At 37.2% G+C, this 26,530-nt stretch overlaps 2 protein-coding genes and 2 pseudogenes across 6 annotated transcripts in view; 2 read left to right on the top strand and 2 right to left on the bottom strand.

Moving 5' to 3' along the window:
• Positions 1-10,907: 10,907 nt before the first annotated feature.
• Positions 10,908-15,083, bottom strand: TMEM60 (transmembrane protein 60). Its single transcript, XM_006925745.3, has 2 exons — positions 14,707-15,083; positions 10,908-11,592 (listed from the first exon to the last, which is right to left on the bottom strand). Exon 2 carries the CDS (start codon positions 11,540-11,542, stop codon positions 11,141-11,143), a length of 402 nt encoding a protein of 133 aa, XP_006925807.1. The 5' UTR covers positions 11,543-11,592; positions 14,707-15,083; the 3' UTR covers positions 10,908-11,140.
• On the bottom strand, positions 11,955-12,073 carry LOC112474036 (annotated as a pseudogene).
• A 170-nt stretch (positions 15,084-15,253) lies between the features above and the next one.
• PHTF2 (putative homeodomain transcription factor 2) overlaps positions 15,254-26,530 on the top strand; it is a 122,088-nt gene continuing 110,811 nt past the window's right edge. Inside the window, exon 1 of one of the 5 annotated variants that reach the window (XM_006925743.3) lies at positions 15,254-15,427. The gene's annotated coding sequence lies outside the window, so the exon portion shown is untranslated. Of the gene's footprint in view, positions 15,428-15,839; positions 15,859-26,530 lie in introns of those variants that run through there. The other 4 variants (XM_006925744.3, XM_025042175.1, XM_025042174.1 and 1 more) reach the window with 4 other exon arrangements.
• On the top strand, positions 19,841-21,869 carry LOC112473986 (annotated as a pseudogene).

Here is a 26,530-nt window from a genome sequence, read left to right as displayed (position 1 = left end):
CCACGTTCTGTTTTGTCAATTCGGGGTCTTTTGTGCTTCCATGCAAATCTGATGATTTTTTGTTCTATTTCTTTAAAAAATGCTGATGTGATTTTGATGGGGATTGCACTGAATCTGTATAATGTTTTATACGGTCCGGTCATTTTAACTATGTCAGTTCTTCCAATCCAAGAACACGAAATATCTTTCTATTTCTTTGTATCTTCTTCGATTTCTTTTAATAGAGTTATTTTCGTTTCATTATATAAGTCCTTCACATGTTTCGTTAAATTTATTCCTATGTATTTTATTCTTTTTGTTGCAAGTTCAAAAGGAATTATTTTTTCCACTTCCTTCTTCTGGCACTTCATTATTTGGGTATAGGAACACTATGGATTTTTGAACGTTGATTTTTTATCCAGAAACTTTACTGTATTTGCTTATTGTTTCTATTAGTGTCATTGTGGAGTCTTTAGGGTTTTCTATCGAGAGAATCATGTCATCTGCAAATAGTGACAGTTTGACTTCTTTGTTTCCTATTTGGATGCCTTTTATATCTTTCTCTTGCCTGATTGATTGCACTTGCTAGGACCTCCAATGTTATATTGAATAACAGTGGTGATAGTGGACAGCCTTGCCTTGTTCTTGATCTTAGAAGATTTTTAGTTTTTTGCCATTAAGTATAATGTTAGCTGAGGGCTTGTCATATATGGCCTTTATTATGTTAAGGTACTTTCCTTCTATACCAATTTTGTTAAGTGTTTTGATCATAAATGGATGCTGTATCTTGTCGAAGGCTTTTTCTGCACCTATCGATATGATCATTTGATTTTTATTTTTTAACTTGTTTATGTGGTGTATGTATCACATTAATTGATTTGCATACATTGAAACATCTTGTGTCCCTGAGAGGAATCCCACTTGATCGTGGTGTATAATCTTTTAAAAATGTTGCTGTATTCAGTTCTCTAGTATCTATTTAAGTTTTTTGCATCTGTGTTCATGAGAGCTATAGTTCTGTAGTTCTCTTTTTATGTGTTACATTTTCCAGGTTTTGTTATCGGTAATAATGGCCTCATAAAATGAGTTGAGAAGTATTGCCTCCTCTTCGACTTTTTGGAAGAGTTTGAGGAGAATAGGTATTAAATCTTTGAATGTTTGGTAGAATTCACTGGTGAAGCCATCTGGTCCTGGATTTTTACTTTTGGGTAAGTTTTTAATGATTGTTTCAATTTCCATACAGCTGATCAGTCTAATTCGATTTTCCAGTTCTTCTTGATTCAGTCTAGGTAGGTTGTATATTCCTAAGTACTGGTCCATTTCTTCTAGGTTATTGAATTTGGTGTTATATACTTTTTCATAGTATTCTTTATGATCCTTTGTATTTTTGCGGTTTGTCATAATTTCTCCTCTTTCATCCCTGATTTTATTTGTGTCCTTTCTCTTTTTTCTTTAGTAAGTCTAGCCAGGGGTTTGTGAATTTTATTAACCTTCTCAAAGAACCAGCTCTTTGTTGCATTTATTTTATATATTGCTTTTTTTTGTTTTCAATTCCATTTATTTCTGCTCTAATTTTGATTATTTCTTTCCTTCTGCTGACTTTAGGCTTCATTTATTCTTTTCTAGTTTTTTTTTTTTTTTTTATGATGAAGCATTAGGTTGTTTATTTGGGCTCGTTCTTGTTTTTGGGGATAGGCAAGTAATGATATGACCTTTCCTCTTATGACTGCTTTTGCCATTTCCCAAAAGTTTTGATATGTTGTTCTATTATAATCATTTGTTTCTTTGTATCTCTTGATCTCTTTTTATTTGTTCTCTGACCCATTCATTCTTCAGTAGCATGTTGTTTAATCTCCATGTATTTGTGGTTCTTCTCATTTTAGTTTTACAGTTGATCTCCAGCTTCAAAGCATTATGATCAGAGACTATGGCTGATATGATTTCAACCCTCTTATATTTGTTGAGGCTGTCTCTGTGTTCCAGTATGTGTTCAATCCTTGAGAATGTTCCACATGCACTCAAGAAGAATGTATAAGCAGCTGTTTTGGGATGAAAGGCTCTGTAAATGTCCATTATGTCAAGTTGGTCTAATGTGTCATTTAAGGATGTTATTTCCTTATTGATTTTCTGTTTGGCTGATTTGTCTATATTCAACATGGATTATTTAGGTCCCTTACTACAATAGTGTTTTGGTCTGTTAATAATTGCTTTATATATTTTGGGGCTCCCTGATTGGGAGCATAGTTATTAATAAGTGTTATGTCTTCTTGGTACATGATTCCCTTTATCATTATGAAGTGTCTCTCAGTATCTTTCTTTACCTTTTTTATTTTGAAGTCTGTTTCATCTGATATTAGTACCTCTGCTCCTGCTTTCCTCAGAATGCCATTTGTTTGAAATATCATTTTCCACTCTTTCACTTGAATATATATTTGTCTTTGGAACTGAGATGTGTCTCCTGGAGGCAGCATATGGTTGGGTTTTGTTTTTTGATCCATTCTGCCACTCTTTGCCTTTTTATTGTTGAGTTTAGTCTATTTACATTTAGGATGATTATTGAAATATGAAGTCTTCTTATAGCCTTTTTATCTTTTGCTTTCTGGTAGCTCGGTGTTTCCATTGCTTCCTTGTCCTTGTGTTTCTGTTTTCTTTATTTTGGTTATCTTTTGTGGGTTTTGCCTCTGGTTCTTCTTGTTTTATGTTATATACTTAAGTTCTAAGTCTTTTGTGTGTGGTTACCACTATGAATATGTAAAGGACGGACACACACACATACAGTTGTCCATTTTCTTCTGCATGTGCCTTATCTCCATTCCCCTTTGCGAATCTGGGTCTTTGAATCCTTCCCTTTTCAGTCATTGATGTCTCAATTTGTCGCTATGTATGCTGAACATTCATTACTGTCTTGCTATATCAATTGTCTTCTTATTGTTTAAGCTTTTAATGCCCTGTTCTTAGTAAGGGTTGCACTCCTCTACTTCTATTTGCCTGACAGTCACCTTACTCCTAATTATGTATATATTTTTTGTCATTTTGTTTTAGGTGACCTGACCCCCTTCGGTATTTCCTGTAGTGCAGTCCTTGTAGTGGAGAATTCCCTCAATTTTTGTATGTCTGGAAAGGTCTTTCTCCTTCATATCTAAAGGAGAGCTTAGCTAGATACATTATTCTTGGCTGGTAGTTCCTTTCACTTAATAGTTTGAATATTTGATTCCACTCCTTTTCTGGCTTGTAAGGTTTGTGCTGAAAAGTCCAACGATAATCTAATGGGTTTTCCTTTATAGGTTACCATCTTCCTCTTCCTGGCTGCCCTGAGAATTGTCTTTGTTGATGATTTTTGATAATTTTAATACAATGTGTCTCGGTGAAAGCCTTTTTGGGTTGATATAATTGGGTGTTCTGTTGACTTCTTGAATTCCCAGCTTCAGCTCATTCCTTAGATTTGAGAAATTTTCAACTATTTGTCTGAAAATGCTTTCTAGTCCCTGCTCCTTTTCCTTCCCTTTGAGAATGCCCATTATTATGTTTCCTCTCCGGATGGTATCAGCTAGTTCTTGGATTTCTTTTATTATTTTTCATTCTTCGGTTTCTCTCCCGGTTTATTTCTAGATTTTCTGTCTTCGATGTCACTGATCTTTTCCTCCATTTGGTCGATTCTATTTCCCAAGCTTGCTGTTTCATTTTTCATCTCTTGCAGCGTGTTCTTTATCTTCAAAAGTTCTATTCTCTTCTTTTTGAGAGTTTCAGTGTCCTTGCTAAAGAACTCATTCTGGTCATCTAGTTTTTTCAATTCCTGAAATTGTTGATATGAATTGTTTCGGATCTGAGTTTTTTCAGAAGTACCATCTTGAATTCTCTGTCATTTAAGTCACATATTCCTATGTCTGTAAGCTTATTTTCTGGAGATTTTTCTCTTTCTTTCTGAGATGCCTTGTCATCTTGGTTGTTCGTAGTGTTTAATGGCCTATTTCTCCACCTGAGCATTAATGGAAGTGTATTTGCTTTCCTTTCAGAAAGATATTATATAAAGTTCTCTTCTTTATCCTATTACAAAGAAAGCGTTTTTCTTTTGTTTTCCAGTAGGTGGTGTGTAAGCCTCTTGGATCTGTGCTTTATATAAAGTCTTAATAATGCCTTTTTTCCCTTATATTCAGTCACGCTTGGTACCCTCAGTCTCAGTCCCTGTCAGTGTTAGCGACAGTTTTAGTAATGTTTGCTCAGATTCCCCTGGGGATCTGCAGTGTTCGGTCTTGGAGGATATGGTGGGGGGAGGGGCCCTCTGGGTTGGGAGTTGGGGGCTGCATCTCAGACTCAGTTTTGCAACCATGGCTGATAAAAATCAACTGTTGTTTCTCTGCCGTCCCTGCTTCTCTGCCATGCCCACTTCTCTGCTTTCTGCCATGAGGACTGGGCAGTGTTGCTGGCCATGTGGAGCTCCCAGCAATCCCAGGCAGGGCTGTTCAGGAATATTGTCGCACCTTCTCTCTTTCCTCCTAGCTCTAGCTGCGAGAGGCAGTTTCTTTGTTTCTCCCAGTCCACCACCCCACACCCAGGGTTCTGACCTGTGGTAACTCTTATGCGCAGATCCCATGCTCAGAAGTGCTGGTGTGCAGTTTGGGTGTTTTTTTGCTGAGTTTTAGATCTTCAGGTTTTTGTTTCAAGGGGAGAGATCTGGGGACGTGTCTCACTCTGCCAGGGTTTATAATTCTATCTAGACAGTTTGAGCTCTTCCCCAACCAAGTTTCTTTTTTCCTTCAAATTTTTTTAAGAGCCAGATTTTTATGTGAAACATTTCAGGTATGTCACCTTTAGAAGAAAAAAAAAACAAACCCTTTTCTTGAGTTTTGCTTTGTTTTATGCTGTTGTTCCAACTCTCTTCCTGATCAACAGTGTTCTTGGAAATTTGTCTGCCTTCACTTCCTCATCTCCCTAAAATTTTATTTCAGTCCTCAAATTTAATCACTTAGCTGAAGTGGTTCTCTCCAAGGTCAATGTTTTGACTGCCAAATCCAGGGGCTGTTATTTTTTAATACTTGTTTAATCCCTGCAGTACTTGTTATAAATCATTTACTCCTTACAACTCTCTATGACTTACCTACCTGTTGTTTTTGTTGTTTTTCCATTTCTTTGCATGCCTTCTTTTGTCTATTCACTATTTAAAGCAGTTTCCATGGTTCTTTCCTTTAGGTCTCTACACTGTCTTCATGGCCCCATTACTTTAGTCAGCCTTCTCACTTAAGCTCTAATGACCCTTGTAATCAAATCTAAACTGTTCTCTCTTGCCCCAAGTATTAGCTGTTCTTTTTTCTCCTAATTTGGTAATTGGCATCACAATCTCTATACAGTCATCTCATAGTAAGCTGATTTTTCAACCTTTTCCTCTGTGTACAGTGTATCATGAGATTGTCTTGAGTTGACTCTGGAAATGTTTATAATTTTTCTGCTCTTGTTATAGATGTTCAGTCCTTGTAGGTTTTCATCTCACCTAGGCTTTTAGGATAGCCTAAAATGTTCTAGGCTGCTTGCACACCTCTGCCCCTACGCCCATTCCAAGCCATTCTTTAAAAAAAAAAATTATAGTTAACATATATTAGTTTCAGGTGTACAATATAGTGATTCAACATTTATATACCTTATGAACTGATCACCACAATAAGTCTAGTAACAGTCATCTCAATCCATTCTTTAACACTACACTAACTTTCCTAAGACATAACGATTGTTACTCTTCTTAGAAATATTCCATTGCTCCTTTCCTGAAGAGTAAAGGTCAAATGCTCAACATAGCACTGAAGAGCCTTCATGATATGGCCCTTCCTTTCCAGCCTCATCTACAATCTCTTCCATTTGATGTGCCCAGTTTTCGGCTTTACTAGATGTCAGTACTTGCCATTCCCTTTGTGTACTTTAAAAATTCTTTGCTTTTGTTGGGGAAATCTCTGTTGGGAATACAATATAGTGAAATCTCTTCAAAACTCAAGTTAAACATCATCTCTTTTGTGTATCTTTTACTGATATCCTCTCCAACTGTCCCCTTACCCTGCAACTGGTATAGAACCAATTCTTCTCTTTGCTTCTTGTGTCTCTTTGCTCACATCATTTAACATACATATTAAATACATGCTGAGCTCTAGCTAAACCATAAGTTAGATGTTATGGATTTTCTTTATCGCTCTGTATCCCCAGCACCTAATATGTCGTATACTTGGTATTCAATAAATATTTGAAGGAACAAAAGTTGAACCTTAACTTTATTGGGAGTGGAAAAAATAAATTACGTAGGTTTCTATAATTTAAAAAGTCCATCTCTGACATTAATTCATAACGTAATTCTAGAATGTGACAGATGGAAAAGTGGAGAAAATTAGTACAGTGGGCACTATAAAGAAACAAATTTCTATTTTGTACTTACTGTAGCCTTATGGATAAAGCTTAAGAAGATATCTATTTGCTATGTAGGCCCATTGAGCAATGTGGAGACAGTAAGTATTGTAAAGATAATTAAACCTGTAAAACTTACCCAACTTTTCCCCCTTCAACTAGAGATACACTGAAAATTGCTACAAATTAAGGATGAAGTTTAACTATATACTTAAAATGATTTTAATGGCAAATATATAAGCACCTCATTACTATCTCATAATCTGAAGCAGAGTTAAACTATTCTCAAGTTTTATTAGGCAAGACAGAGTGTGGTTATCTGGTTAACAGATTTACTCTTAAGCTTGTGTGGTTCTGCCTCTTGATGTAAGTAAACACAAGTTAACTATTGAATCAGATAACTAGTCTGTAGTATATATTCTGTTGCAGGAATGGGACAAGGACATAAAGGTGACAGATTTTCAGCCATCTTTCTGTAAAGCCTCTTCACTGGGACGATACGCTGAAGGCATTTGTAGCAGTACAGCTGTGGGTCATTGAAGGAATAATATACTTGTATAATGTTGAGAAATTACTTCACTTAGTCTGCATTTCTCATGTAAAGTGGGGGTAATACCTATTCTGCTAATTGGTGGTGAAATTAAATGATGGAACACACTTACTTAGCACATTGCTTTGCATATTATAGACACTACGAATGTTAGCTTATAATCCTGGAATCAATGTGGTAAAAAGAATAGATATGTGCTGAGTCACCCTAACCTTCACATCTTCCTCACTGTCTCTTCTATGTATTTCTCTCTCAGATTTTGGGCAGAGGATAGGCATCTGGTAGGAGAAAAAAAGTTTCATCAATGGTCAAGGTGAAGTATGGAGACAGATGGAGATCAAAACAAACAACTTCCTAGTTCACTACTTTGCCCAGATCTGGCAATTCAAAATCATGTCACAGACTGCATTTCTCTGATACAAGTGAATTATAAATTTGTAGTGTAAAGATGATAGTGGTAGTAAATTTGCTTTGTGGAATAAGATTCCAATCTGATTGAGCTAACTTGAATACAAGCCAAGCAAAATGAGAGTAAAACAATGAATGTGTAAGGTAGATCTCTCTCATAAAAGCTTTTAATCAAGTGTTATCTTTATCTAGCATTTGATAGGTGGTATCTTTTGTTGACACTTTCTATTTGTTTCTTCAATAGGAAACCTGTTTGTGGAAATAGTGTTTGGAGTTAAACAACTCCATTGTTGACCATGAGCTAATTTCATTTATCTGGGCTTTAGTTTCTCCATCATTGTAATGAGGTTTTTCCCCTTGGTTCTAACATTCTATAATTCTGTGTATCTTCACTGTCTATGTCATGAATTATAAAGACATCAGTAATACTTTGAGGAAGAGTGATGTTTACTGAGGAAACATGACCAATCAAGATTAAAAGAAACTCTTTTGGCAATTTTTGTCATGTTTTGTAATGTAATGCTAAAAGGACTCTGATAATTTTCCTCTCAAAAGAGAAATAACTATACTTTTAATGACACAGGTACCTGGTGAGATTTCCCTATGTGAAAAATGGTTCTATGGTTTCTTTTCCTTTTTGCCATCACTTCTGTTCATCAGTCAACATCAGTGCTACTTATTTGCTGCACTGTAAAAAAGCAAAGTGGAAACTAGATGACCAAATCTGTAAGGTTAATAACTTAAAGTTACAGTAAGCTTTAGCTATTTACTAAATACTTATTTAGCTATATATTTATGATTTTTTACTTTTCATATTTTCAAGTCTTAGAAGTTATTTTGTTCCCAAGTTACTTTTACTCAGAATTTTTGATAAATCTTTTGCCCGAACTATATTAATTCTTGTCCATGCTGATCTGCAAAATAATGGCTTCACTAAGAACCTATCATTTTTCAAGTTTCTTAAGGCAGAGTATATTATTAGTTCTTTTCATAAATACTATTAGTTAACATCTCTGTATCCTAAAGTACTCTATAACTAAAAACAAACCTAGGAAGGTATTTATCTACAATTCTAATTGTTTACATATTATTCCATTAGTTTTGCTTTTTCTTCTGAGCATAATTTATGTATTTCATTACTTAATGTTTTAAATGTATTCCAACTACTGAGGCTGTAAATTTGTGATTTATAATAAGAAATATATTGGTATTCATCCCTATTCCTGGCACAAGAATTTAACACCTTTGGAATTTCATAAGTGATAAGTGTGATAAAGGTGTCTTTTGAACTTATGTTAATGAGGTGACTTTTGGAAAGCTCCTAGGTACCTAAGGATAGGAGCTGGGTTCTAGGGGAACCAACCCTGTAATGAAAGGGCTGTAACTTTTCAGTACCCCTTTAACCCCCCAGGGTAGAGGGGCTGGAGATTGAGTTCAGTCACCAATGACCAATGATTTAATGATTCCGCAATCATTCCGCAAGGCTCCATAAAATCCCCAAAGGACAGGGTTTGGCTTGCTTTCAAGTTGGTGAACACAAGACAGGAAGAGTGGTCATCCAGAGGGCATGGAAGCTCCATGCCCCTTCCCCATACCTTGCCCTATGTGTATCTCTTCTATCTGGCTGTTCCTGAATTATATTCTTTTATAATTAACTGCTAATCAAGTAAGTACAATGTTTCTGAGTTCAGGAGCTGCTCTAGCAAATTAACTTGAGTAGGGGGTTGTGGGAACCTCCCATCTATAGCTGGTCAGAAGCACAAGTGACAACCTGGATGTGCAACTGGCATCTGAAGTTTGGGGTGGGAATTAGTCTTCTGGAACTGAACCCTTAACTTATGAATGTGATGCTACCTCCAGGTAGATAGTGTTAGAACAGGTAATTCCTTGGTGGTGAGGGAAAAAGACACCCATCTGAATTGGTATCATAATCAAAAGCAGCACACATCAGTAACTTACTGTGCTGCTTCAAGTTTAGTGTGGCATTATACTAAACTAAGAAAAAGATTTCTACTTTCTGGGAAACTTTCGGATACTGTTATAAGTGATTGATCCTCACATATGAACAGATTGGTTTTTCTGTGCCTTTTACATACAATTCTTACCCAATTCCCCTTCTTTCCTTGGAGACCTATCCCACCTTTCATTTTAGCAATCTCATACAGAATTTCTGCTTTTGCTTGTTTTATGACCAAGCTCAGGGGTCAGCAAACTACTGCCCACAGGCCTACCTTTTCTTTGTATGGACTGTGAGGCAAGAATGAGTTTTAAATGGTTGAAACAAAATCAGAAGAATATTCTGTCTTATCTGGAAATTATATGAAATTTATGTTTCATTGTCCATAAATAAAGTTTTATTGGAACATACCCATGGTCTATGGCTGCTTTTTCGTCACAAGACCAGAGTTGCAACAGCAGCTTAAAATATTTACTATACAGCTCTTTACAGAACTTTGCTGACTCCTAGCCTAGCTGACTGTTTGCATATGGGCTGTCCCTTCTTTTCCTTTTCCCTTTGAGACGATACTTAGATTCTAACACTTGCGTGAAAATACCTGCACAAATACAGCTTTTACTGAACTACAAAATCCTCCTGTCTGGTTTCTCAGAGATGAAAGCTTTCTCCTACTTTGACTAATGATAGATTCCAGAGACCAAATAGTTTGGGTCTCTCAACTGAATTAAGAATAGCTGATCAAGTCTGGAACATTATATTCCCCATATTAGCTATCCTTTTCAGTCCTATTTTTAGACACCCAAAATACTGATATATACCAATTATAAGAAAACATATAATTGGTCAATTTTTCTTTACCCTAGCTCTGTAGATTCAAACAAGGGGTTAAGATGTATTAATTTGTGGTGCTGTGGTTGAAACTTTGTCATGTTACCTGTCTTTACAAAGGTAAGCTAGACCCAAAATGGTATATTCAAGCAATCCTTTCAAGTATTAGCAGCTAGGAATCACTTTCTTGTTCATTAGATATTTTTAAAACGAATAAAATACTTAAGATTCCTCCCACAGCTAAAAGGGAGGGCTGTATAGGGCAAGAACAATCACTCTGCTTTAGGGTTGTAAGATACTTAAGACTTCATTGGAAGTGATTAAGAACCTTGGTAGGGTGATCTCGAATTTCTCAAGCCAGGACACTTCTAAGAGTAAAAGGGGCACTAACTCGCTGAGACCCCAGGACAACAGGCATGAACTGGGTCTATCTTGACTTAACCAGGATGTATGGTTCTCCTAACTTTTGGAAGAGGCAAGCTTCTGCTCTGTTTTAAAATGCCACCTCTAAATCATTTGTCCAAACCGAAGGCAGAGGTAACAAAAAACTTAGCCTAGATAAAAATTTGTCAAATTCTCAGATTCTTTCTGAATGTAAACATGAAGTGGCACCCCTAACTATTTCAGTAACTAGTTTTTTCCTTGATAATTATTTAGAAGCACAAATGACCATTGATTTTGGTTGTAATGGGGCCACGATGTATTAAACTTCTACCCAAATATGTAGATTAAAAGGTTTATATTTACTTACTTTAAATATTAACCTATACTTACAACAGATCACTTAAGAGTCAAGTACAAATATAAGGTCCAAAACAAACTTTATTTAAATAGGGATAACAAGATATAAATCAAATACTGAATAATTGCTTTGAGTTGACTAGAAGTTGATGATTCACCAAGACTATTTTACAGAAGCAATATAAAACTACATTTGGTATTTTTCTCAGTTTTCTGGTATTCTTCAAGCTTGCAAGGATTCAGAATGCTTTAATGATAGTTTGCTGAACAACAATATGAGATGATGTCCTTAGAAATCAGTCTCTCACAAAAAAGACGTTATAGCCAAGCTCTATTAAAGCCCCAGCAAGTAAGGCCCACAAAGGAATGAAGACATAGGACAGATTCATGGTAGTAAACTGTTCCAGTTTAGCACACAGTGCAAGGCAGAAGGCTAACTTAAGTAACATTGCGACAAGGTACCAGGCTTTTTTTTTAATATTGTGTGATCCATGTCGAGGGTCAAAGCCAGATTTACACCGCCCAGCCATTTTCACAATCAGCATGACAAGAAGAATAGTATCAAATATCCATACTGGAATAAATATGAGGAACCAGTTCCAAGGTGCTTTCTCATCCAGTTTCAACACCAACATAATCAAGAAGAGTAACGTGAAAAGCCAGGTGAGTAGTACTCTCTGAGCCAAGGACATTCTCATTTAAACAGTTTAAAGAGGCTGTTGCAGAGTCGAAAAATGGAAAATAAACCCTAAGAGAAGGAAAAAAAGTCAAGATTGTTTTGATAACAGAAAAAAAAAAATCACTTCCACTCCTGGTGAACAAAGCTGGCTCCTTCCCACTCACAGATTTCCTAATTTTGAAAATATTCTACTATTCTTCCTTTCAAAACCTATAAAACTCATTGCCATCTTTAATGACATTATATCCATCATTCCTTTTAGCACATGACAAAATACAATAAAATGTTTAGTATACCAACTGTATGTATGCTCTATTCAAAATGTCTCAAAAACAGTCTGTTCCTTTAAATTGCTATCACTCAAATCCAGGCACTCATGACTTTATTCTTGCACCTCAGGGATGCGCTTAACCTTTTTTTTTTTTTTTCCAGGCCTACAGCACCTGGTATTCCTAGGTGGTCTCCCATCCAAGTACTAACCAGGACTGACCCTGCTTAGCTTCCGAGATCAGACGAGATTGGGCATGTTCAGGGTGGCATGACCGTAGACTTTAACTTCTTTTTATACATTTGCACACCTACAAATTTTCATTCAATTTCAAGTAGTGAAAAAGGAGGAGGTGGTATCAAGCCAAGAAAGTTTTCGTAAGGAGGGAATGGTTAATAAAAATTAAGACATTAAGTAGAATTAAGATCATAAAGAGGTCATAGGGCTAAATAATATCGAACACAATGATAATACTGTATTTTCACATAGTTTAACCTGTGGATCTTATATTTTTAAGTTAAACTTTTTCATTTAAATTCTTATAAATATCCATTTTAGCCCAATTTTTAAAAATAATACTTTTTTTTTGGTTTGTGGTATTTTTTTTTACTACTTTTCAATAATCAAAGCCCCTTAAACCTTTGACATTTGTGATTATTAGATGCTAAATTATTCAATAATTGGGACTATTTCTTATACCCCGTTCTATCTTTCTGATCTATATTTCTGTTTTGCACTAGTACTATATAATTGTTACTGGATATGGTCTAATATCTAGAAGGCCTGGTACCTACTCACTGTTTTCTTTTCCAGAATATTTTCTATTTGTCTTTTCATTTTTTTTCCACTAAATCTTAAAAACTTCGACTTTTGTTTGGGAATGCATTAACCTATAACATTTAGGTATAAGCATTTAATAGGTTTACAATATGTTCTATACTTATTCAAGTTTTTTATATCAATCTGTGACCATCTGGAAAAAGGGTAAATACGGTGGAGAATTCAGAAGCCAAACTACATACAGTTGGGTAAGGAGTTAACCGAGGATAACACCAGCTGACAAAATTTGATTCCCCTTGAAACATCTGGAGAAAATGAAAGACCTATAATGAGATTGAGAAAGGGTCAAGAAATTTTCAGTAAAAGAGGAATGGAATCTAAGTATGATTATGAACCGAGATTAAAGTGATCAATTGAAGATGAGAGGAGACTGATGGAAAGAGGAAAAGATCCGAAGGTGGTTGTGATGGTAATAAAAGAATGGGTGGTAGGAATAAAAATCCAGAAATATAAGAAAACAAGGAAAAGGTGAAGAAACTGGCTAGAGGAATCAAATGCCTTAGACCAGCATGTTTAATAAATTATATTTTAGAATTAACCTTGTTCTCTGCTATATCTCTACTACTTTAAACAGTGGGTGGTTGTCATTGTTCAAGAGTATATATCTGTTTTATTTCAATAGTGACTTATGAATTGTATAATTCCTCTCTTTCTCCATATATCCATCTGTTTTGTACTCAACTTTTTTACTTAGCTGGCAGATGCCTCATACTACAGTATGAAAAGTGGAAGCTTTTACTCCCAGGAAGGCATTTTCTGTGGTGGTCTCCTTCTTGGGACGAGGCTGCCATAGTGGGATGTGGGGCTGAATTTGGAAGGTTTGGAGGGGTGTGTACTGATTAATAACTACAGAAGGATTTCATCTGTAGACTGTTTGCTCAATCACCATCTCCAATCTATCTGGCCATTTTGTGAATCTTTAAAAAGTTTATGATAATATAGTTGCTTACACATAACTTTTCCATCAGTCATTGTATGTGTATAGCTTCATTATTTTCAGGTAGGAATGAGTAGCAACTAGTCACGGGAAGGGAAGCTGCACTCAACATAGGTACTTTAGGACTGGAATGGAAAAGATGCAAAGAACAGTCTTGTGGCTACAAATTTTATAATATAGGATGCAACAAAGTTCTGTATGTACTTGTACTAAAATGCCCTCAACCAGAAAGCACTCTGCTGATATTTAAATGGCACTTGAAGGATTGTAGATGCTGGGCTACAATGATTACATAAGACCCCAATTTTGTTTATTAATAAATCTTTATTAATTTAAGCAGTTGTATTTTTTCTTACTACTATTCTTTTTCAAGGGAGGGGTTACTCCAAAACAAAAATCTACTCAACTTAAATATTTCCCATTTAAAATGGTTCTTTCTGGTAACTTGAAAATAGTTAAGTATTAGTTTATATGCTTCCTTATCCATTGTTAAAACCTTCGTGTTGCCCTAAAATGGAAAAATAAAGGGCCCTGCCCACAGCTTCAATGTCTTGGTGCCAGTTGTGTGTGAACTCATTAATTCGTCCATGGTGATTCTCACACCGCCCCCATTTTCCTTCTCTCTCTACTGCAGGTGGCTCATCCAAGTGAATTTGCCTCATGCCAAAGGCAGTTTTGCTTAATGAGCCGCACAACACAGAATTCCTCTAAATAACTATTTAACTTTATAGAATTCCTCTAAATAACTTGGCCAACTTAATCATCCTTCAAAGGAACTGCGTTCTGCTTATAACTGATCTGATTTTCGGGCCTACGTGTCCCTACAACTCAGGACGTTCCTAAACTATCCTTGCCTTCCGTTCTGAAAAGGCGAGGCTCGGCGCCCTATCGGACCCCTTCTCCCCACATTCTGCGCTGTAGGCCCAGTACATTTTGGAGTTAAACGCGTTTCTTGCACGACATGATTCATAATGCACACAGAAGCCTGGTGCCAAGCAGGTGTATGTGTTTTGGGCCGGGAGTCTGAGGGGGCGGGGGGCACGGCACAACCCACCGAGGCACCGGGAGGCTAACGCCGAGGCACCAGGGGCGAGCGCACTTCGTGGAGGATGCCGACTCGTTGGAACCCCAGACTCACCTGGCAGCGCCGCTGGCTGGAGAGCGGAGAGGGGCACGAAGATCAGGAAATTCGCCAGTTTGGATCCTTGGCCTATTCCACACTTTTTCCCCCATTAAATCCAGAACCCGTCACATGATAATCAAGGAAAAGCTCTCAGTTCCGCCTCCTCAAACAACGCGGTGGAGGTTTTCTCTTTTCTACCTCAGGGCCTCGCCCACATCCGGGGCAGGGTCTCACCGACCCTGGGCCTCCCCTATAGGTAGAGAAGCGGCCAATCTGGGTTCAGAGGCCCCTTTCCCTGCGGTAATTGGACCATTTGGCCGCCAGTGCAAACCAACTGACCTTTCCGTACGTTCGGGTTTGCCAAAAGGGCGGCAATAAAAGAAGCCACTTGCTCCGCCTCTCTATTGCTACAGGCTAGAATGAAAGTCAGTCAAAGTACAGCCTGGAGTGTCCGTGGTTCCATTGGGCCCACAGATGCCAATCAGAAGAGCCAGCGCTCGGGGCCGCCCCCGCAAGGCGCCCTGCCCCTCCTCTCGCGCTCCCCGCCAGCGCGCGGAGACTGCAGGCTCCGGCGCAAAATCCTGCGGGAGAAGGGGTGGGGCGACAGCTGTGGAGGCAGCGCGCCCGCCGGCAGCCTCGTTGTGAGTCCTAGGTCTCCCGCGGCGGCCACGGTGCTCGCCTCGGTGTCTCCCGCGCACTCCAGCCGCCTCCTAGTGGTGCGGCGCCCGCTCCTACGGTAAGAGCTGGCATCACCTTCGCGCTTGGGCGGGCGGTGTGGAGGTCGTTGGGTTCTGACACAATCCGGAGGATGGAGCAGAACCTGAGAGGAGAGCGGCGGGCGGGATGGAGGTGGGGGCTCCGGGGCCAATGCATCGCCCTCTACCGCCGTTGACTTCCTCGGCAGCCGCTGGCACCTGCGCGGCAGGGCAGTCGCGGTCCCCTTCCACGTTTGGCGGGTGGCAGAGGCTTAGCCTCCCCCTCCTGAGCCATCGCGGTTTTCAGCCCTTGATGGTGAGGGGCGGAAGCCCAGTGCTGCCTCGCGTCCCTCCGGCCCCTCCCGCGGCCCCTCTCCTTCGCTTCCTTCCCCTGGCGCTGTGCTGGGGGTGCGTCGGGTCCTGGAGGACGTGCAGGGGCATCAGGTTTCGGAGCCCAGGCCCGCGGGGAGAGGTCAGCTAGCGGCCGGAGGAGCGGGCTGGGGAGGAGGGGGCGTCTCTGCGCGCCGGGAGCGGGCTGGAGGGAGGGTCGCTGCCCTGCACCCACTGAGCAGGCAACAGTTTGGTTTTCTGATTCCAGCACTCACTGACTACCAAGCGGGTGCTGAAATCCTTTGCACCAGCGTTAAGGGATATTTCTCGTCTGGAAGCCATACGGTGGTTCATCAGGGTGCTTCACCTTTTATTTTTATCTGCCTGATGTTGACAGTGTTCTGGTATTGTTCCTCCTAGGCGTGGCTTTCTAACTCAACGCCTTCTTTATAACTTAGAGGAATCATTCTGTCACTGATCTATCATCTTCTTTATTTTTAACCCGGCAAGAAAAAAAGGAACTGCTTTATAGCAACATATACTGACTAGGGAAATACAGAATCTGGAACAATTTATTAATTTCAGTATCTACATACCAAGAAATTTAAATTCATTGTGAGTCATTAAATATTTTGTAATTTACACTTGTTCTTTTTGTTAGTGGTATACCCTGGTTACTTTGAGATTTTTTTTTGTTATTCGCGGTGCTTTGATTTTATAGTTTTTGATTAGCTTTAGCCAACTGGACATTTTAATTTTTTTTTCTCCCCCCACCCCCGCCGTGAGACTTTGACTATAGCCTTAGTATTTGCTCTCGTTTTTAGAGATTATGTATTTTTGAAAAATTTGTTTTCTCCCAAACTGGACGTTTCCATAACATTTTTAAAAATTGGAAATGGGAATTCTGAGAATTTGGAAACTATGCACTTTAGCCTAGGGTGCCTTAAAATAGCATAACAATTTGAAATCGTAACTTTTTTTTGGAGTAAGGGTTGCTAAGTTTAGGAAAAGGAAATGGGTATCCTCTGTCAGATGTAGTGGCTCAACTTCTAGATTCCAGAGGAAAGGAATATGCGGTCTAGGGAGAAGGAGCCATGCCTGAGACCAAACACAAACTGGTTCCAGGAAAGTTTCTTGCTAGGGAAATAGCCTGCTTCTCACACAGGTTAGTTGTCTCCCTGCATCAGATAGTATTGTTAGGTGTCAGTAAGGTAGGAAGTATCTGTGTTCTCATTTTTACCACATTTGGTAAATGAAAATGTAGTAAGCAAGTACAAATCAAGAATAGTGTACAATGGGGGCTCTCCTGCATAGTCAGACTTCCAAGAGTAAACTTTTATTGAGTCCATACTGGGACAATTGGCCCTAAAAATCAAGTAGGTGGCCTAAGCAGTTTTTACACCATGAACTTTTTTGGTTAGTCCATTTAATGCAAAATTGCAAGGAAGTTGTAACACAAAAAGCTTCACTAGACTGAGGTAAAGAAAATTCAGGGTGACATGTCAAAAAAAAATATGAGGATCAAAAAATGGTTGGAGTCAAATATGTGGTGGCAAAAATCTAACTATGGGAGGCGAACACACACAATGCAATATATATATGCCTTACTGTTAAATTGTACACATGAAACTTACTGGATTTCATTAACCAATGTCACCATAAAAAATAATAATGAATTGAAAAGTTTTTTTGAAGTAAACAAAAATAAATTAAATGGAAAAAAATAGTTGGAATGCTTCTATATTTATTATTTAATCCTTATAATCCTATGTTGTAGGTACTGTGATTACTGTCCTGTCTATTTTATAGATGAGTTAACCAAAACTTAGGTTAATTTATTTGTTCAAGATTTCTCAGCTAATACATTGGTGGGATTGTGAGTCACATCCAGGCAGTCTGATTACCAAGCCTACATTCCAAGCTGTTAAGTAAAAGTGATTTCTTAGAGACTTGGTAGAAGGAGACTAATAAGTGGAAAATAATGCTGCAAAACTATATAAACTGAATAGGAGTATTGTACATATTCAGTAACACTTTGAGATTATTGTATAATAGCCATTATTGAGTGTTCCTGGGATTATAAAGATGGAGTCAGCTTCCCTGTCTTTGAGGAACTTTCATTTAGTGGGAGGTAGATATTGAACAGATAATGATAATATATACTATAAGAGAGTGCTACAGTGTGTGGTTTCATAGAGAATTCAATTAAGGTTGAGACAGATAAGCGTTTTAATTCCTGCTTGACTTTGTGACCTTAAACATGATACTGAACCTTTTTCAGCTTCAGTTTCCTTATCTGTTAAGTAAAGAGGATAATACTTCTAAGGAGAGTGTTAAGCATTAGACAAAATACGTATAAAGTACTGGCACACATCAGTAAGCCCTGAATAAAGAAGAACGAATAATTAGAGACAAGAGAAGGGGTTGGGGATTTAGTAGGGAGCTATCACTGGAACCTTAAAGGGTGAGTGGCAGTGTTCATTTGAGGAGAAGGGCATTTTATACAGATAGAACAGGAATATGGATGGTTGAAGAAATGGCAGGTAATTGTGGTTTTATATAAAAACTATTTGTGATGGCCAAATTTAAATGGTAATTGAGTATTCAAAATGTGGTTGGGCAAAGTGAGTACTACCTAATTTTGGAGGTTGGAAATTTCATACATATATAGTAAAATTATAGCAAAATCTTAACAGTTTGTGCATTGCTATATTTTAATTTAATATTTACCTTTTAATATTTATTTTCCCCAGTGTCAGTTAAAACTTCATTTCCAAACCTGTCCAGCTAAGCAACTATTTCATTATTTCACTGTGATATTTTATTCTAAGCTGTAAAAGAAAACTAATACCACTGAAGGCATTTGCACCTAATTTGTAGAATGTATTTTGGGATTATTTTGAAAAGACGAAAATCTTTTTTTTTTTTTTTTTTTAAAGAATCTTAAAGTGACTGTTGCCTTCTCTTAACCCATTTTTCTAGTCTGTAGCCACATAGTACAAAATACCCTTTAAATTTATGTTGACTGTCTTTTCTGAACCCCAACTTGAGACATGATAGTAGGACAGAATGTTTTAAACTAGGACTGTCCTTGAAAACCCAAGAAAAAGTCTCATAATTATATTTTCTCCTCAGGTTAGCACACAACCATAAATACTCACATTGGATTTATAAATGCAGATCACTCGATGACCAGAATCATATGATTAATTTGAAAATATTTAGTGACATTTAGGAAAGCTGCATTTTTGGTTCAATTTGTTCGCCTTTTGCTAAAATGACACAAAATATAGAGATAAGTTTTCACATGAGAAAAATCAACAGCTCCTAGAACAGGTAGTTTTAGAGCACTAGGAAAGAAAATATGCTGGACTTCATTCTGCATAGTGAATAGGTACTGGGGCAGGAAATGGCTGTGGCTGAACCACTACCTGATAATAATCATAACATGATTAAATTTGACATTTAATGAGAGGAAGTAAAGGGGAAAAAAGTGCACCGTTTGCAGCTTTCTAGTTTCAGAAACAGTAGAGGAAAGAGGCTGTTAAAAGTTTATCTACAGAAATTTTGAAGACATTTAGTAGGCACTCATATTTGTTGCATTAATGAAAGCACCTTAATAAAACATTTGGTAAAAGGTCTGTTAACAGATGGTAACAAATTTATGAAATTTATGTGGCACAAGTTTTGGAGCTCTTACAGACCTAGGTTCAACTCTCAGTTCTGCAGTCTAGCAGTTCTGTGAGTTTGGGTTCATTATATAATCTTTTTGAGGTTCAGTTGTAGTTAATCATAAACTGGGGAAAGCTATTTTGCAAGATACATTAGCTCATTTAATTTGAAAATTAAATGAGCTAATGTATGGAAAGCACTTGACACATTGCCTGGTTTATAAGACTCGCTCAAAAAAATGGTCGCTGATTTTCAGGTGGTCTGCCCAAGACCCCCTGAACACCAACCCTAGTCTCCTGCCTGAGCCCTGTTTTCCTCTCCAGCAAGATGAAAAAATTTCAAAAACCAGAAGAAACTTACCAAACTGCAGGCACAAGTGTGCACTGGTGGGAAAGGAACTGCTTGCAGAAAGAAGATGGTTCACAGAAAAGCTACAGCATATGATAAACTTCAGTTCTCCTTAAAGAAGTTGGGGTAAACAATATCTCTGTTACTGAGGAAGTGCATATGTTCACAATCCAAGAAACAGTGATCCACTTTAATAACCCTAAAGTTTGGACATCTCTGGCAGCAAACACTTTCACTGTTACAGGCCATGCTGAGGCAAAGCAGCTGACAGAAATGCTATCCAGTCTCTTAAACCAGCTTGTCTGGTACCAGAGAGTCTGACTAGTTTAAGGAGACTGGCTGAAGTTCCACCCAGTATGTGGATAGAAAAGCATCACTTGCTACCAGAGAGGATGATGATGATGAAGTTCCAGATTTTGTGGAGAATTTTAATGAGGCTTCCAGTAGTGAAGCAAACTGAATCAAGTCAACTTCTGAAGAAGATAAAACTTGAAGAAGTTACTGGGAACTGCAATTTTATGTTATAACTGCTTTTTAAAATTTTGTTCAGGGATCTGATAAAATCTCAGTCTCTAATATTTTTAAGCCCAAGCCCCTTGGACACTGCAGCTCTCTTCAGTTTTTGCTTATACACAAATCATTCTTTGCAGGTAATTAACATGAAGAAGCCTATAAATAAAGTTTGAAACAAAAGTTAATAAAATTCTCTGCCTAGTAAAAAAAAAAAAAGAGGTTGCTACAATTATTCGAGTAAGTCGAACAGATATATATGTGTGTGTATATATGTATATATCTATACATATGCGTACATGCATACCTGTGTATTTAAATGCCATTCTGAAATAGAGTAAGGAAAGCCAGAAAGTGGCAAACAAACAAACAAAACCTTAAAAAGAGGCAATAGGATGTTACATAGGTTACAGGTAGAGTTGAATGAAGAATTGAATTATCGCGGCCACATACAAAAGAAGAGATAGGGAGAAACCTTCACATTCTCAAAGTGTTTCTGAAGAAAGTAGGTCAGGCTTATTAAAACCCGATAGAGTAAATAAATAGCATTTTGCTTTTCTAAATGACAATAAAAAGGTCACTGAAATTGGGTCTTTTGTACTCTAAATTAAGTGTAGCGAAGAGGACTTAACTTTCTCAGATCTCTCAACTATCTTCTTATCCCTAAAATTCTTTTAACCGAGGAAAGCCATTGTTTGTACAGTTATAAACAAGGCTTTAATTGCAAGTAATCCTGGGATATAGTAAATTAATTTAAGTACACAGATTTCCTAAGTGTTGATTCCATATAATCCATTGCCTACTATGTATCTTTTGGGCACTGAATGTCTAAAGGTGCCATATGTTGAAAACATATCTTCTTATCCCCTCATCTGTTTCTTCTCTTGTATTCCATGTCCTAATAAATGGTTCTTCTAGTGTTCAAGCCAAGAATCATGGAGCATCTTTGTCTTTTACTTCCCATACCTTTCATGTCTAGTCAGTCACTACATCTGGTCATTTGCTCTACTAGTTATCTTTTAGTCATGCCTGTCCCAACACCCACTCCAATGAAAAAAATCCTCATTGCCATTGATTTATTTCAGACCTTCATTATGTCTTCCCTAGATTATTGTCGTTAGTGTTTTTACTTTTAATTAAGCCTCATACCAATCAGTTCTTCACGAAGCTTCCTTCCAGAATGATTTTGCTGAAATGCTATCAGAATTATATCAAAATTATATCCTTAGTCCCTCTACATTATAGTTAATATGTATTTGATCCCTCCATGGATTTTAAACTTAAAACAGTACTAAATGACTTGCATACCTATGCCTGGGTTTGTGTATGGGTTGGGGGCAGGGGAAAACTACAAAAAAATTTTAACTGCAAATCAATTTCTTTAATAGAGGGCTATTTGTTGTGAGCATTGATAGGTGATATCTTTCAAGGAATTTATCAATTTAAGTTGTTAAATTCATTGTCATAAAATTGTTTATAATATCTTCTTATATTTGTAATGTCTGTAAGATCTATAGCATTGTCCCCTCTCTTACTCCTATTAATTTGTATTTTCTCATTTTTTCCTGTTCAATCTGGCTAGAAGTTTCTCTTTTTAAAGAGTCAGCATTTGGTTTTTCTTTATTGATTTTCTGGTCATCAGTTTCATTGATTTATGTTCTTTATTATTTCCTTTTGCTGATTTACTTTGCAGTTTATTTGCTTTCGATTGGGCTAGAATCTTAAAATGGAAACTAAGCTCATTAGTTTATTGTCTTCTAATGTAAATGTTTAGTGCTATAAAATTCCCCTCTGGTGCATTGGCTGCATCCACAAATTTTTATATGTCATGTTTTTATTTTTATTCAGTTGAGAAATCCTTTCTGATTTTCTTCGTGATTTCTCCTTTGACCCCATTGGTTATTTAGAAGTATATACCCGAGTTTCTGAATATTTGAGGATTTTTTTCAGGTAATGATTTCTGATTTAATTTCACTGTGGTTAAAGAACATACATTATTTGATTTGAATCATTTTAAATTTATTGAGATGGTTTTATAGCCCAAACATGGTCTGTCTTGGTAAATGATTCATATGCACTTGAAAAGAATGTTGTATGTTCTACAAATGTCAATTAGAGCATTGTTCACGTCTTCTTTGTCCTTACTGACCTTATTTATGTTTGCTTGTTCTGTCAATTTTTGAGAGAGGAGTGCTGAAATTTCTGACTTTAAATAAAGACTTGCAAATATCTCTTCAAGACAATAATTTCACTTTTGGATACATACCCAGAAGTGGGATTGTTGGATCATATGGTAGTTCTATTTTTAATTTTTTGAGGACTAGCCATACTGTTTTCCATAGTGGTTGCTTCGCTTCACCATTTCACCAACAATGGACAAGGATTCCAATTTTTCGACATCATTGCCCAAACATGTTATTTTCTGTTTTGTTGATAGTAGTCATACTAATGGGTGTGAAGTGATATCTCATTATGGTTTTGATTTGCATTTCCTGAAGATTAGTGATTTTGAGCATGTTTTCATATGCGTGTTGGCCATTTGTACATTATCTTGGGAGAAATGTCTGTTCAAGTCCTTTGCTCATCTTTTGAGTTATCTGATTTTTTGTTTTTAAGTTGGAATTCTTTATATATTCTGGATATTAACTCTTTATCAGATATATAATTTGCAAATATTTTCTCTCATTTCATAGGTTGCCTTTTCACTTTGTCGATTGTATTCTTTGATGCACAAAAGTTTTTAAGTTTAATATAGTCTCATTTGTCTATTCTTGCTTTTTGTGTCATATCCAAGAAATCATTGTGAAGTTCAATATCATGAAGTTTTTTGCTGTTTTCTTGTAGGAGTTTTAGGTCTCACATTTAGGTCTTTAATCCATTTTGAGTTATTTTTGTATATGGTATGAGATAAGGATGTGCCTTTATTCTTTTACATGTGGATATCCAATTTTCCTAGAACCACAGATTGAAGAGGCTGCCCTTTCCCCATTGAGTGGTTTTGGCATTCTTGTCAAAGGTCATTTGACTGTACATGTGAGAGTTTATTTCTGGACTCCATTCTATGCCATCTATCTATTTGTCTTTATGCCCGTACTACATTGTTTTGATTACTATAGCTTTGTAATATGTTTTGAAATCAGAAGGTATGACTCCTTCAACTTTGTTTTTCTTTTTAAAAATTATTTTGGCTATTTATGTCCCTTGAGATTCCATATGAGTTTCAGCGTGGGTTTTCCTGTTTCTGCACAAAATGCCATTGGAGTTTTGATAGGGGTTGCATTTAATCTGTAGATTGTTTTGGGTGGTGTGGACATCTTAATAATATTAAGTCTTTCAACCCATAAACACAGCATTTCTTTCTATTTATTTTTGCCTCTTTAATTCCTTTCAACAACGTTTTGTATACAATAGCTGTTTTAATGTCTTTGCTTACTAATCCTATCATCTTTGTCATTTCTGAATAACTGACTTTTCTCATTGTGAATCATATTTTCGTGTGTGTGTGTGTGTGTGTGTGTGTGTGTGTGTGTGTGTGTGTGTGTGTGTTTTCATGCCTAATCATTTTTGTTTGGATGCCAGAAATTGTAAATTTTCTTGTTTGGAGCTGGCTTTTCTCTGTATTCTTTTAAACATTTTGAGCTTTGTTCTGGGACACAGCTAAGTTACTTAGAAACACTTTAACCCCCCACAGTTTGCTTTTTAAGCTTTGTTAGGTGAAACCCGAGTGTCTTTCAGTACAAGGCTAATAAGGCTTTACTACTGAGGCAATGCCCTTCTGAATATTCTAGCTATTGTCCATTATTACAAGATTTCTCCACTCTGGCTGTGAACTCTGGTTAATCATTCTGCCTGCTTTTTTTTTCTGGTGTTTCTGTTACTGGGCTTGGTAGTTTTCTTACATACACATGCTGATCAATTTTCAGCTGAAAACTCGGGGAGTCCTGCAAAGCTCCAGCCTCTCTGTGTGCCACTTTCTCCTCTCTGATTCTTTGCCGTGGGAACTCCAGCTGTCTTAGTGTCCCGGAACACTCAAATCTATCTTCTCAATTTGGGATTCTTAACCAGGCTCTGGTTTTCCTCTCTTAGCACTGCATCATGGAAACTGTATAAGCAATACATTTGGGAAGTCATAGGGCTTAACTTTTTTGTTGCCTCTTTCAGAGATTACTGCCTTGCATTGCTGTTGTCCAGTGCATTTCACATATTTTGTCCATTTATTTTAGTTTTTCAGGTGGGAGGATTAATCTGGTCCCTGATACTCTGTCAGCTAGAAGTGAAATGTATGTTAAGTTTTAAAGTAATAATTTAAATAGAAAATACATAAAGTGCTGTTTTTAGTATTTTTTAGTTTAAATCTCATGATTTTAGAATGTTTACCTTTGCATAGCCAGAACCAGAGTATTCTATATGTTTTGACTGGATGACTTTGTTTTTGTTCATCTTCCTCAACGTTCTTATTTCCTTTGAAACAAATGTTTTTGCATTTTCTTCTTTTGTAAATCCGCTTTTTCTTGACAAAAAGAGTGAGTGTGAAAAACACGACTAGATTATTAGTAGGGGAAATTAATGAGAAGTGTTTATTTCTCTAAGGGTATAATAATTTAGTTTTTATCATCATTGGAAAATATAACAATGACTAAGACTACAGCTATGATCCATTTAGGAACACTAGACAGCATTTCAGTACTACTCTTGGTGGGCATTTTAAACAAAAAGTAAACAACAAAAGGCCAAAAAAAAAAAAAAAAAGGCAAAAAAAAGTGTTACTAAGTAGACCACAAAATGAACACTTGTTTCAAGTTTGAGAGCTGTTTTAAGAAGACATCACGTTGTTGGACCTTAGCTGGAAACATGTCCATGAAACAACTCAAATTTTTGCTACTCTACACATGTCTACAAACGAGGAAAGAATTGTGAGTATTGATTTTGAGCTTACAAATAAAGTTTTGCTAGTTGGCAAATTTACAGATAACAGAATCTGCAAATAATAAAAATGGACTGCATTAGATAAGTAGTCCAATATATTAAATGAATTTTTTTGGAATACATTTACATAATTGAAACGTTTATGAATGTTAAGATTCCACATTATTGAAGCTATAACTATTTGGAAATTGAAAACTAAAACTTGTTTCAGGTTGTAATTTCTATCAAAGTTCTAAAGATACATGTTTTAAGAGTACAATTCTGGTAACAATTCTATGTGTATGTGTTTTCCACACCACCAAGCAATTCTTCAACACCAGCTGGGAGTCCTTTAATTCAACTCAATTCTGACAATACCTGGAGATAGCATCATATCCCACAGGTGAAGGACTTAGTTCCACAAGACTGCCCCCTACCCTCTTCAGATGTTCCAAGTTGTCACCTATGCTTCTAACCAACCTATAGTTCAGAGGTTCTTCTATAGGAAGACACATTGGAGAGGGTAGGTAAGAGGGTCATGTGTGGAAGAAAGCAGAGATGATGGGTGCTACTGATTATAAAGGCAATAAATATATGATCAGGTTGTAAAAGAAGGGCCTTTTGTATACCGTGCTGATTTAAACCCATTTTTTGGGCAATGAAAAATCATTAGAGATTTTCGAGGAGAGAATTTTGATAAGGTCAGTATTTTAAACAGATAAATGGTGAAAGTGAGGAAATAATTAGAGACTTTTAAGAATAGTCCTGATAATAAGGTGATATGGGCTTGTATCAAGTCTGTGGTAGTGGGACCAGGAAGGGGTTATAAGAGAGATCTTTTTGGTAGCATAACAAATAGACTATATTAATTTGTTCCTTCATATTTATTGGGTGGTTCTTGTGTGCCAGGTATAGAATTGGTGGTGGTGGGAAAGGTAAGGAGACAAGAAAGATTCTAGGATTCATTGCTTGAGTACTGAATTGAATAGATAGTAAAGAAGAATATATCTGAGAGCAGAAAATGCATCTTATTTTTTTGGAGAGATGTTAGGTTCGCTGAAGGAGGAATGCACAAGGTCGAAGGGATTAAGCAAGATTGTAGCAGAGTGACAGACTGGCTGAGCCGAAGATGGCGTCAGTCCCAAATGTGAGAGGACGGGAAACTTATATGGGGCTTGAGGTGGGCCTTTTGGCGGGAATATTTTGGGCGGGTAAATTGGAAGGGAAGGGAGGAGAGCCCAGTGAAGCGGGAGGCGAGCATGTAGCGTTGCCCGCCCAGATGCAAGGTCTGGTTCTCACACAAAAGTTAGGGAGAAGTCAGGTTCCTATACTATGGGGGTAGCGATAGGGCCCTCCTGGACGTACCATTCCAGCCTTTT

The sequence above is a fragment of the Pteropus alecto genome, unplaced genomic scaffold (assembly GCF_000325575.1).
Source record: "Pteropus alecto unplaced genomic scaffold, ASM32557v1 scaffold69, whole genome shotgun sequence".
NCBI classification, from domain to species: Eukaryota; Metazoa; Chordata; class Mammalia; order Chiroptera; family Pteropodidae; genus Pteropus; species Pteropus alecto.
Note: the sequence above shows the minus strand (reverse complement) of the source record. Positions and strands in the feature narration are given on the sequence as shown.